The 13,601-nt window shown below is 44.0% G+C and overlaps 2 protein-coding genes across 2 annotated transcripts in view; both read left to right on the top strand.

Moving 5' to 3' along the window:
- The window catches only part of LOC106567450 (voltage-dependent N-type calcium channel subunit alpha-1B), a 269,203-nt gene extending 260,966 nt beyond the window's left edge, over positions 1–8,237 (top strand). The window contains 3 exon segments of the mRNA XM_045691775.1: positions 4,496–4,719; positions 4,864–5,076; positions 5,078–8,237. Of these exon segments, the coding sequence (XP_045547731.1) occupies positions 4,496–4,719; positions 4,864–5,076; positions 5,078–5,392 (752 nt within the window). The 3' untranslated portion in view covers positions 5,393–8,237.
- A 359-nt stretch (positions 8,238–8,596) lies between these two features.
- Positions 8,597–13,601, top strand: part of LOC106567252 (collagen alpha-1(I) chain) — a 157,343-nt gene continuing 152,338 nt past the window's right edge. Inside the window, exon 1 of the mRNA XM_014136323.2 lies at positions 8,597–9,050. Coding sequence (XP_013991798.2) covers positions 8,930–9,050 — 121 coding nt within the window. The 5' untranslated portion in view covers positions 8,597–8,929. The remainder of the gene's footprint in view (positions 9,051–13,601) is intronic.

Below are 13,601 nucleotides of genomic sequence, written 5' to 3'. Positions count from 1 at the left end.
CCGATTTCAAAGAGGCTTTACGGCGAAAGCATAAAGTTAGGTTATGTTAGGAGAGTACATTGAAAATAGCTGTGTGTAATGTTTTGTCAATTCAAAGACAGGCGTCACCAAAAGCGGATAACCAGCTAGAATTATGCACCAACCTTTGACAATCTTCCTCAGATGACACTCCTAAGACATTATGTTACACAATACATGCATTTTTTGTTCCATCAAGTTCATATTTATATCCAAAAACACCATTTTACCGAAGCGGTGAAAATCAGATTTTTTTTTCTCTCTCAAATGCTTCCGGTGAACAACGTTACAAATCACAAAATTACTATTCGATAACATTGGTAAATTATATTATTGTCATTCAAATATTCATAGTTTAACATTTCGTAAATGCTACTGCATTGCCAGATTTCAAAATAACTTTACTGGGAAATCACAATTTGCAATAAACCGGGTGCTGTGCTAAGAACAATAGGCTAGGCTATACAGGTTAGCACCATCTTGTAACCATGTAATATCAAAATTACTATTGTCAATATTCCCTTACCTTTGATTATCTTCATCCATTGGCACTTCCAGGAATCCCAGGTTCACTACAAATGTGGTTTCTTTCAACAAAGTTCATAATTGATGTCCAAATAACTCCAAGTTGTTAGCGCTTCGGTAGGCTACTAAAAAGTAGCGCGGGGGGGGGAGGAGTCACGGCGAAAAGGTAGGCCAGCTGAGGACAAGTTCTCATTTACAACTGCGACCTGGCCAAGATAAAGTAAAGCAGTGCGACACATACAGCAACACAGAGTTACACATGGAATAAACAAACATACAGTCAATAACACAATAGAAAAGTATATATACAGTGTGTGCAAATAAGGTAAGATAAGGGACGTAAGGCAATAAATAGGCCATTGTGGCGAAATAATTACAGTTTAGCAATTAAACACTGGAGTGATAGATGTGCAAGTAGAGATAGTGGGGTGCAAAGGAGATAAAAATAACAGTATGGGGATGAGGTAGTTGGATGGGCTATGTACAGGTGCAGTGATCTGTGAGCTGCTCTGACAGCTGGTGCTTAAAGTTAATGTGGGAGATATGAGTCTCCAGCTTCAGTGATTTTTGCAATTCGTTCCAGTCATTGGCAGCAGAGAACTGGAAGGAAAGACGGCCAAAGGAGGCATTGGCTTTGGGGGTGACCAGTGAAATATACCTGCTGGAGCGCGTGCTACGGGTGGGTGCTGCTATGGTGCCCAGTGAGCTGAGATAAGGCGGGGCTTTACCTAGCAAGGACTTATAGATGACCTGGAGCCAGTGGGTTTGGCGACGAATATGAAGTGAGGGCCAGCCAGCGAGAGCATACAGGTCGCAGTGCTGAGTAGTATATGGGGCTTTGGTGACAAAACGGATGGCACTGTGATAGATTGCATCCAATTTGTTGAGTAGAGTGTTGGAGGCTAGTTTGTAAATGACGTCGCCGAAGTCAAGGATCGGTAGGATAGTCAGTTTTACGAGGGTGTGTTTGCCAGCATAAGTGAAAGATTCTTTGTTGCGAAATAGGAAGCCGATTCTAGATTTAATTTTGGATTGGAGATTCTTAATGTGAGTCTGGCAGGAGAGTTTACTGTCTAACCAGACACCTAGGTATTTGTAAATGTCCACATATTCTAAGTCAGAACCGTCCAGAGTAGTGATGCTGGACGTGCGGGCAGGTGCTGGTAGCGATCGGTTGAAGAGCATGCATTTAGTTTTACTTGCATTTAAGAGCAGTTGAAGGCCATGGAAGGATAGTTCTATGACATTGAAGCTTGTCTGGAGGTGAGTTAACACAGTGTCCAAAGAAGGGCCAGAAGTATACAGAATGGTATCGTCTGCTTAGAGGTGGATCAGAGAATCACCAGCAGCAAGAGCGACATCATTGATGTATACAGAGAAAAGAGTCGGCCTGAGAATTGAACCCTGTGGCACCCCCATAGAGAGACTGCCAGAGGTCCGGACAACAGGCCCTCCGATTTGACACGCTGAACCCTGTCTGAGAGGTAGTTGGTGAACCAGGCGAGGCAGTCATTTGAGAAACCAAGGCTGTTGAGTCTGCCAATAAGAATTTGGTGATTGACAAGAGTCGAAAGCCTTGGCCAGGTCTTTATTAATACAGCTTCATAGTATTGTCTCTTATCGATGGAGGTTATGATATTATTTAGGACCTTGAGCGTGGCTGAGGTGCACCCATGACCAGCTCGGAAACCAGATTGCATAGCGAAGAAGGTACGGTGGGATTCAAAATGGTCGGTGATCTGTTTGTTAACTTGGCTTTCGAAGACCTTAGAAAGGCAGGGTAGGATAGATATAGGTCTGTAGCAGTTTGGCTCTAGAGCGCCTCCCCCTTTAAACAGGGGGATGACCGCGGCCGATCTTTCCGATCTTTGGGGATCTCAGAGAATATGAAAGAGAGGTTGAACAGGCTAGTAATAATGGGTTGCAACAATTTTGGCTGATCATTTTAAAAATAGAGGGTCCAGATTGTCTAGCCCAGCTGATTTGTAGGGGTCCAGATTTTGCAACTCTTTCAGAACATCATCTATCTGGATTTGGGTGAAGGAGAAATAGGGGAGGCTTGGGCAAGTTGCTGTGAGGGGTGCAGGGCTGTTGACCAGGGTAGGGGTATCCAGGTGGAAAGCATGGCCAGCCGTAGAAAAATGCTTATTGAAATTCTCAATTCGTGGATTTATCGGTGGTGACAGTGTTTCCTAGCCTCAGTGCAGTGGGCAGCTGGGAGGAGGTGCTCTTATTCTCCATGGACTTTACAGTGTCCCAGAACTTTTTGGAGTTTGTGCTGCAGGATGCAAATTTCTGTTTGAAAAATCTAGCCTTTGCTTTCCTAACTGCCTGTGCATAATGGTTCTTGACTTCCCTGAAAAGTTGCATATCGCGGGGGCTATTTGATGCTAATGCAGTACACCACAGGATGTTTTTGTGCTTGTCAAGGGCAGTCAGATCTGGAGTGAACCACGGGCTATATCTGTTCCTTGTTCTAATTTTTTTGAACCGGGCATGCTTATTTAAGATGGCGATGAAAGCACTTTTAAAGAGTAACCAGGCATCTTCTACTGACGGAATGAGGTCAATATCCTTCCAGGATACCCGGGCCAGGTCGATTAGAAAGGCTTGCTCACTGAAGTATTTTAAGGAGCGTTTGACAGTGATGGGGGTGGTCGTTTGACCGCAGACCCATTACGGGCAATGAGGCAGTGATCGCTGAGATCCTGGTTGAAGACAGCAGAGGTGTATTTGGAGGGCAGGTTGGTTAGGGTAATATCTATGAGGGTGCCTGTTTTTATGGATTTGGGGTTGTACCTCGTAGGTTCATTGATAATTTGTGTGAGATTGAGGGCATCAAGCTTAAATTGTAGGATGGCCGGGGTGATAAGCATGTCTCAGTTTAGGTCACCTAACAGCATGAGCTCTGAAGATAGATGGGGGGCAATCAATTCACATGTGGTGTCCTGGGCACAGCTGGGGGCAGAAGGTGGTCTATAGCAAGTGGCAACGATGAGAGACTTGTTTCTGGAAAGGTGGATTTTTAAAAGTAGAAGCTCAAATTGTTTGGGCACAGACCTAGATAGTAAGACAGTGTAGTCCATGTTTTCTCACATAGGTCAAAGGTCATCAATACACACTCAAACCCATACTAACCCAATTGATAGACAACCACACCTATACCGTACCATTTCACATGGCTCAGAGACTATGATGGCACCCCTCAGTCCCTGTTTGCGCTGTATGACGTCATGTCAGAAATTACACCCTGATCACCATATAGTGCACTACTTTTGACCAGGTCCCATAGGGACCTATGGTCAACAGTAGTGCACTACACAGGGAATAGGGTGCTAATTGGAACCTAGCCATGACCTCGAAGAAGCAGAAACAAGATCCATGGAACTGGTGGGCTGGCTGGGCTGGCTAGTCAGCCGTCCACTGATAATGACACGGAGGTGATCTGCAATAGAGATCAGTCTGTGGTCATGGTGTAGTGTAGGTGGAGGGTAGTGCCAGGGGCGCAGGGTGGTTTTGTGTTAGCGTTAGAGGCCAGCAGCAGCTGGGCTTTATTGGGCAGGCCCAGTCAGGGGGATTTGTGGACACCTTTTGGCAGGGCAGAGAGGGGAGGGAGAGAGGACAGGGAAGGCGGGAGGTAGAGATGAAGACAGAGAGGTAGAGCGAGAGGGAGGGAGATGCAGAGAAAGCGATACATTCCTCTGGGACAGACACACCAGGACAGGGCTCTGACACATGAAGAGTGAAAAACAGCCACTTGAAGCTGTTCTGTTCTGTCGTTGTGGTTTTCATCAGACATTGGAATTTGGAAGAAAATTGAAAGGTCAGCAGAAATAATTTTCTGATGTTTTGTCTTTATTCCTTTTCATTTGGTCTGAGGGATGCACATGCACATACTTCACATGCCTGTATGTTACATCAGTCCCTAATACTGTGTGTGTGTGTGCCCCAGGTTCGCCTGTTGACCCTCCTTTGGAGGGCTTGATCAGGGAGCGGGCGAGGGAGCGTGACCGTGGCCGGTCTCATGAGAGGAGGCACCACTCTGCAGCCGGGGTGACGAAGCGTTACTACTCCTGTGAGCGCTATGTAGGCAGGGAGCACTGCCACACCAAGTCAGCTGGCCCCAGCCGCTCCACCTCCCCTGGAGAGACCCACGACCTAGGCTTCTTCAAGCAGGTGAGTGGCCCTAGAGCCCTGGTGCTTGGGGGAGAGATGTTAGTGCTGCTTTGGGGTGAGATGATTTAGGTTAGGGGGGGGGGATGATATCCTGTCTATCACTTCATCGCTATGACTCTCTGCTTTGTTTTCTGTCTCCTGCAGAGTATCGGGATGAGTAAAGGCAGCCAAGTGGTCCTGACCTTTGGATCTAGCCCATCCTGCCGTGGGCGCAGACAGCTCCCCCAGACCCCCCTGACCCCCCGCCCCGCCGTGGCCTACAAGACTGGAAACTCCTTGCCCATGCAGTTTTGTGCCACGGGGCACCAGTCCTTTCTCAGTCGTGGACTCTCGGAACGTAACGCCATGCTGGAATCACCCCCCCATACCCGTCACCCTCATTGGCTCAGACCCAAACCTGAGCCCCTGTCCACGGAACGCCCCTCCACGCAGACTCCCTGAGGAGCCTGACGACTTCCAGGATGCTGTGAGCAACCATGGAGGGAGCCACTCCCCTAGGATCATTGCCTCAGCCTTCCATGGGGCTGCTGGGCCCTCATCTGCACCTGCCCCACAGGGTCGGGGTGGGATCCCAAACGGGTACCACTTCACTCTTGGGGTCAATGCCGTTTCAAGCTCCAGCCCCAGAGGGACTGGGAGTTTCCGTGAGAAGGAAGAGGATGACTGGTGCTAGTGTAGCATAGCGTGGTTTAGCTAACACCCCCCTCCACATATCTGGAAGCGTTTTAGCTTGAACGTTGATGAACTCGCTCATCTTTTGTACAGATGACAGTACAGTTTTGTCAGTTCCTGTGTGCTCTTAGGTGGCCAAGGGTGAGGGGAATGTTCCAAGATGTGTAAAACATTGAAAAAGTACTCTGAAAAGGAAAATCATTCCCATTTTTTGTGATGTTTTCTCTTTTCTACACAAAGGACACTAAAGGACAAAGGACACCTGCTATGACATTTTCTCAATTCCTTTCTTGCACTGAAATTAAAGCTTATTTCGATAGTGTGCATAGTTCAGAGGACATGTGAAATCCCTCGAGTATTTTATTGGTTTTATTAGATGAAAAAAAAGCCAAAATGTCTTCCTACTGTCTGTGGGGGAAAACAACTAAGACTTTAAACAGTGTTTCTCTGCAGGATTGAGCAGAAAAATATTTATTTCACCCTATATTCCAGTTTTAAAATGGGGCTGCATACTATTGCTGTCTAAATGACAAAACACACTGTGCTGTCATACGGCTAAAAGCAGCTGGTGGCCTATCGCCTCTGACCACAGACCATCGGCCGCAATTTTCTACACAATGAATAGCCAATGTTCTTTGACACCCAGCAGGTGATCTACTGCGTATGCTGTGTGTTTTCCTTTCATGTGTCTGCAGGGTCTGGAAGTAAAATGAGAGGAACCAGGAGGCACAAGTGGTGATAACAGTGCATTACCACTCAAATCCCCTCCCTCTCTGCAGAAAATCTAGTATCTCTTTTACTCTTTTTACACAAGCTTTGGGCTTCTATAGGTATTACAGAAACATACATAAGGATAGTATATGGTTAAGTAGGTCTAGTATTGCTGCTGTTTTTCCATGTAACCCATGACATGTTGAACCATTTCTCTACAACAACAAAAAACACAGGACTGAAGTTTCTAATATATTTTCTATGGAACTATAACATTAGATGGAATATCTTTTCAGGATGTTCATTATTTTGTGAGTTGTACCTAGTGTACATGATGAGTGTAGTTGGGTAGGTCAGCTGTTTCTAACGTATTGCTCTAGTGGCTGAATACCAAGTGCCTATCATTAAAGATGTGTTATTGTAAAGCTATAATGCAGCCTGACTTTTGATGTATCAACACTGGAGAGGAGAGGGTGGAACGTATGATATGAGGTATACAGTATATGAGGTATATAATAACGGTTATGCATATGAGTAGAAATGTATATAGTTGAAAAGCAAAGAGAGGTTTACATAATTTAAGGACTACAGTATGAATTGCTGGTTTGGAATGAACAAAGCCTTTTCTTTGAATCTCCAAGGAGGGAAAGGTTTTTGGTAAATATGTACAATATGATTATGTACAATATAGAAGTTATAAGTAGGTCAGAACTACAGATCCAAAGAAAGCAATGTAATGCATGCCAGGGTCTTGAACTTGTCAAAGTTGCCTGTACTTTTGCTTAAGGGTGTATACAGAGCTTTTGCCTTTCTCTTCCAAAAATATACAGCACTGCCAGAGTGAGATGTAAGGAAAAGTGGTTCCAAGGGAAAAAGTGCCCTTTGTGATTCCTTCCAACAAGGAAAGTTTCACTTTACATGTTCTTATCGATATCAACAATATATTCAAATGTATGCCTCCATATCTTTCAGATAAAGTAGAGTAAATGTACAGTATGCTAATGAATTCTGCCACTTTTGCCAATATCTCATGGGTTTGTTTTCTTCCAAATATATTTCTCCTGAAAGCAGGGTCGTGTGAAGGGTTTCACTTACTGATATATAGCCTACAACCTTGTGTGTTCACAGGTATTGAAGGGTTGTGTTGAGTGTTGACTCTTTAAAGTAGGGCTATGCAACAAGATGACACTTTGGGACGAATTCTCATCTGCCCTGTAGCTTTACCCTCTGGGGTCTCCAGCTTCAGGCTTTAGCATGATTTTTTACCAAATTTTACATAAGATTTATTAACAAAGATTTGTAAAATGTAAATGTAGTATATAATGTATGTTGAAAATGCATTAATGAAGGCACAATGGTTCTAAATTGAATTATGTCAAACAGGGTATTTTGAGTTCAGCAAGTCGATTTGCATGTACTCTGATAGAACCACCCAGATGTACAAATGTTAGTTTTTATTGTACTAAATCAGAAATAGCATTTATTTTGTTTTCTAGAGTCAGATATATTGTGCAATCTATTTGATGGATCGTCAAAGGTGAAATATTAGACTTTGAATTGAAGTTATTAAATGTGAACATGGCTATTTGTAGGATTGCAGGAATCTTCCTTTGGCTTCTGTGTCCCAATATGGTGTCATAGTGGGGGATAAAATGAGTGTGTACCCCTAGATCTGTGAACAGACCCATCATTTAAACCTCACTCACTCACTCACCCCACCCTCCCATTAAGTAGGCTGCCAATTTTAAAACCACACCAGTTTAGGCATACCTCATCCAGTTTTCCGGTGGCTGTATTCCCTGGACATGTCATGTTTGCATGTTATGAAAAGTACGTGCATGTGCAAAAAAAGACATTGTATAAAGAATGTAGTGTATGAAGATAAACAATCTGTTCACTGGTTGTATTTTCTGGAGATCTTTAATGCATATGTCTTCGTTTCTGGAAAGACAAAGAGCTTGAATAACATTTCAACGAAAGTATTGAACTATATTTGAAGGTTCCGTTCTGGAGCAACTGGGTCCTTTGCTGCCTGATATGTTATAGGCCTATGACTGTCAATCCTACAGTTATTTCTGCCATTACATTTTGTATGAATAGAAGTCCTTGAATAAAGATATATGAACATGATTGAAGCCAATGAGTTGGCATATTTCTTGGTGATATATTCACCTGCTTGATGGTGATCTGTTTTGGTGTGGATGTCTTTATACTAAGAGTGGCATATGAAGGGGCTTGCTTATTAGTTAATAATTAGATTTGAATACATCTGTATTTTCATCAAGCCTTTGCAGTCATTCTCAGAAGTGGCTGAGCCCCATTAACCACCTGCCCCAAGTGTATCTGAATTCTTCCTGACAAACTAGCCAGAGGAGCTGTCTGTCTCCCATTAGCCTAGTGAGTCTGTTGTCACAGCTATAGACAGTTTGTGAGGTGTGGACCAAAGAGGGGTTTCATTGGCTTGGATCTCAGGGGTGGGCGGGGAGCTGTGGAGTACTTGCGGTGAGTTGGTCCTGAAAGAGAGACCGTGGAGAGGTTGCAATTGCAACACACAGATGCTTATGGAGAGAGATCTTCAAAACAAGTCAGCTAATGTTCTATTCATGGAAAATACCTATTTGTGTCTTAACTGAAGTTATAATATCTTCACTGATTTATAAGTGAGACGTTTTGAGTGAGCGGAAAAACGTTGACTTTACCAAATATGCATAGTGCGTTTGGATGTTGCTTTCTCCGCATCCCATCCACATGAGGACGCATTTCATTACCATTATTGTTCAACGTTAATTGTTTTGAACATTTTAAGACTTTTTGATATTGAAGGACAATGTTAACCTGGGTGATAAAGTGGGCATGTTGTCTAATGTGGCTCTTCAATAGCAGCGCTGCCTCCGTTGATGATGAATGGACAGACTCTGCGGGCGAGTCAGGGTCGGGAATGCTAACAGGTAAGGAACGACCGGTGACTTGCTGAAATAATGTGTATTGAGTGCATATGTAAACCTGGCCATAAAGCCATTATGTCTATATGCTTTTGATATTTAATTCGCACTCCTGCTGCTAAATCAACTTAGTCTATCGCTTAGCCTAGCCTACTGTATGCCATTACATTGATTTCACAATTATGCCATTATATTCAACGAAATAGGTTGAGTCAATTCGACAAGCTTGTCATCTAATTTCTTCGCCTCGTGGATCGCTGTTGTTTAATTAATTTTCTGAAGCGGGTGCTTTTCCTTTATGTTACGTGATTTTCTTTCACGGAACAATTATATTAAAGTAAATCTTCTACTCTAAATTATTCCACGAGTCAGATGTACTGTACTCTTTTCTGAAACATCCCTGACCAGCACTACACGTCATGAAGTACTGGTCCCCACCTATTATGTGCTGCCTTCAGCATAGAATGCTTCTTAGGCTGCGTTTACAAAGGCAGCCCGATTCTGATATTTGTTTCACTAATTGGTCTTTTGACCAGTCAGATCAGCTCTGAAAAAGATATGATGTGAAAATATCTCATGTGATTGGTCAAAAGACTAATAAGTGGAAAAAATATCAGAATTGGGTCTGCCTGGGTAAACGCAGCCTTAGAGCCAGAGCACACTCACTGCTAATCTGCCAGATTCATTGGCAACAATAATGAACTCTCCATGGACTGATTCCCTGACTGGCACCGTTTTATCTGATATGTCTACTTCTAGCTAATTCCCTGCCTCACACTATACTTTGTTGACAGCATTATCTTTCAAAATGATGTTATTAGATGCCTTCTGAATCTGAAGTAGCCTACCCATACCAATGACAGCATCCAATTTGAGCCTGTCCATCAACTGGTCAATCCAGCTAGGTTAATAGATCCTGGCCCTAATAGATTATCTTGTGAATGTGAACTTCTTGCCCACCACAACTCCACTATCAATCTTATTTATTACCGTAAGCGAGGAGGCTGTCTAAAAATAATGCAGAATGGGGATGTTTGAAAGTAAATTGAGAGTCTCTCATTTATCATTGTCAACAGTCCTCCCCGTGGTGCACAACCCCCTATCTCTTCTTGTCTTTGGTGCAACCTCTCTCTTGAATCATGTGCTTGTGCTCAACTTCAACCTCCATTTTAAGAGCTTTTGGCACAGGGTGAAATCAAGACACTTGTCAACAGTCACAGCACTGAATGTGGTTGGCAACCTCACATGGATACTCAACACAAAGCACAGGGATGTAACTGCTTTCCACCACGTGCATGATGAGGGACATGCTGTTTGCACATATTTGACACATGATGATTACATTCAAGCAAACAAGTGATTTTCATGTTTTCAGTTAGTGTTTGAACTTACATCTGTAGAACACGTCCACAGGTGTTTGGTGGGGCAAATCGTACTTGCTCACTGGCAATGAGGAAAATCCCTTGGGAATGCTCTTAGTTGTGCCTGCAATCCAATCTGAGGCTTAATGTTGATAAACCACAGCCTACCGGGAGTGCCATAGGGCAGGCTCAATGTGTCACTTTTCTATCTTGACCTTATACACATTGGCATAGCTTTGTGATACTGTAACTGTTTATTTGCTCTCTCAGTAATGACCATAAGACTAATGGTGCTGTAGAGTCAGAGGATCTGAGTAGTACTGTATTATTAGAGCACTCCCTGGGGATCAGAGGTCATTGACAGTTGGGGCTGTAGAAAGCTGTTGAAATAGTCTACAATATCAGTGACGGAACTACCCATAGTTCGTCATACTGGAGATTCATTGGTGTTTCTCCCGTTGTGGTCCTTTAAATCAGTTTGAGATATTTTACAGGTTTTCTTTCTAACCATGTTTAATCTGTTATTGTCCAGTTAACAGATGGGGTACTTGGCCAAATGATCAAACATGTCACGTCTGGATTCTATAGGATTGTTTTCCAAATTCACTATTATCACATTTCCTCAGTTATCTTTAGGTCTGTAGCCACATAAGGGACCAAAAAGAGTTGTCTGAGAAAGGAGACCAAGCTAAGGGCTCAAATTAGAGTTTCATAGTGACAGACAAAACCTGGGGTGTGTTGATTGAATCCAGCCCCATGTTCAGAGTTGAATGTTTTCACTGTATGTTTTGAGAGGAGTCCCTGGAGTCGTTGCGGACGGCAGAGCGTGAAAGCCTTCTTTAAACAGTGACAATTTTCATTGAATAGACTGGTGATTATGTAATGTTAAGATAATAGTCCTCTAGGCAGCTGCATAATCAAGCCTTGTGAGGTGGTTACTCAGTTATTTACATTTTATTACTATTATACCCTGTAATAAAAATACCTTTGCTCACCTGGGGCTTTGTTAATTCTGTTGATACTAAGAATGACGACCAGCCCATTAAAAGTATCAGAGAAAGCCGAAGCGCTAGTTGAGCTCAATGACCTAATGTAAGTTTATCCCGCACGAATAAAGAGGCTCGGTGGGGTGGGAGCTGAGGAGTTATTTTCATAGCCTTTGACATTGTAAAAGTGACTAAACCCACAGCAATGCGCTTGCGGTGGCGGTGATGTCATATTGCCGTCTGCACTGTAATTGCGTTGGTTGTGTTGAACTTTGGTGGCGACAGCACCAATGAGACGTCGCCATAGCGTGCAGGGAGATACAATACATCATCCCAGCATATTTGAACTCTCTCCAACTATGATAAATTACACGAATGCAGTCTGTTCGACCGGGGTTGATAAATTGCCTTCATTTATTTGATGGCTTTTAAATCAAAGTTCCTACAGTGGCCAGCCCTGGTTTGGCTTGACAGGGTAGAGCAAAGAGGAACAGTGTAGTTGCTCAATCTGAAGAATAAAGTATCAAAAACAGGCTGTTATCTCTGACACGACTCGGTGTCTGTACCTAGCCAGTTTCAAGCTGTGATATCTGACTCCTCATCGTGTCTGGAATACCAGCACCCTCGCCCCATTACTGTGTCTGTAATACCAGCACCCTCGCCCCATTACTGTGTCTGTAATACCAGCACCCTCGCCCCATTACTGTGTCTGTAATACCAGCACCCTCGCCCCATTACTGTGTCTGGAATACCAGCACCCTCGCCCGATTACTGTGTCTGGAATACCAGCACCCTCGCCCCATTACTGTGTCTGGAATACCAGCACCCTCGCCCCATTACTGTGTCTGGAATACCAGCACCCTCGCCCCATTACTGTGTCTGGAATACCAACATCCTCACTCCATTACTTTGAACCTCAGTGATATTTATCATAAGAGCATACTGCAACGCTCAGAATGTAGAACATCTGTTGTTGAAAAAGATGAGATTGTATTCACTCAGTCAACATTAGCAACAGAGCATCATTCAATCTTCTTCATTTGGGCAATACCCTTTCATTCCTAGAAAAACCTGTTAAGGCCCCGTGCACCCTTACCATCACCTCCACTTTAGAGGTGGAAACGATTTGACTGACCTTTTGGCCTCTCTGATTTAGTGTGTTAATGGAGCCCAGCCAGTGAGAGGGCCAGGACTTTCTCTGGCGGCTGGTGTGTGTTAACACAATGGGCAGGGCAGCCCCATGTGCATTATGAACCTCCAGTTACCAGCTCTATCTATAGCCCTTTGTCACACACAATTACCTTTCAGACAGGATGCCCTGACTTTCACATTAACCCCCCCACCCAAAACTTCCCCTTAGAACAGCGCACCCTACGTCATTATGAGATTATCAGACCAGAACTCGTGCACCTCCATAAACTGAACGTCTGGATTTTGCAGTATACAGCAGTGTTTGAGTCTCACACTAACAATGTTTTCTGTCTGGCAAAGTTAGCGAGGGAAAATGATTGCAAGCTGTTCCTCAAAGAGGAGGATATAGTTTTGTCCTCCACTTAGCGCCGTCTGTGTGAGTGCATTGACCTGCATGATCTGAAGACTTTGCGATCTCATCCGGTCCGCACGCTTTCAGCACTTGTCTAGCGCATAGTCATCTCCATGTCGCCACAGACGACTAGATCAGAGGAGCGGCACCGACCACGTCTGCGAGATACTCACGCTTTGCCGGCAGGTCGAGCTTATGTCATTGCCAATATAATGCCAGATACATAACCACGCAGCTGCATCCAATGAAACACGATCCAAGCCGCAGCTTTGTTGAGAGTGTGTCTGGAGCCTATTACCAGCTGAGCCGGTCGGAGGCACACACCCCTAACACACTTCACCAGTGTGAACACACTGGATCACCGCTGATGTCAACCCTGTGTGAACACAATCAGGAGTAGTCCAATGGGCACAGGCCATATGCTGGACCAGAACCTGGGCCATGATCTTTGTACAGGAGAAATGGAAAGAGATGCTAGATTGTGTGGGTTGGTTCTGTACAGAGCAATACTTTTTTCAAATGGTTGGTGTGCTGTTGGAGAAATAGAGGGTGTACCACAGGGTTCAGTCCTGAGGCCATGTTTGTTGCCCCAACATCAGTGCGCAGCCCACAAAACACATGCCAGATTGTAACAAAAAAGAGGTGAGCAATGTGATAAGGGTGATTT

This window comes from Salmo salar, chromosome ssa01 (genome assembly GCF_905237065.1).
Source record: "Salmo salar chromosome ssa01, Ssal_v3.1, whole genome shotgun sequence".
NCBI lineage: Eukaryota > Metazoa > Chordata > Actinopteri > Salmoniformes > Salmonidae > Salmo > Salmo salar.
This window is presented reverse-complemented; position numbering and strand designations above follow the sequence as displayed.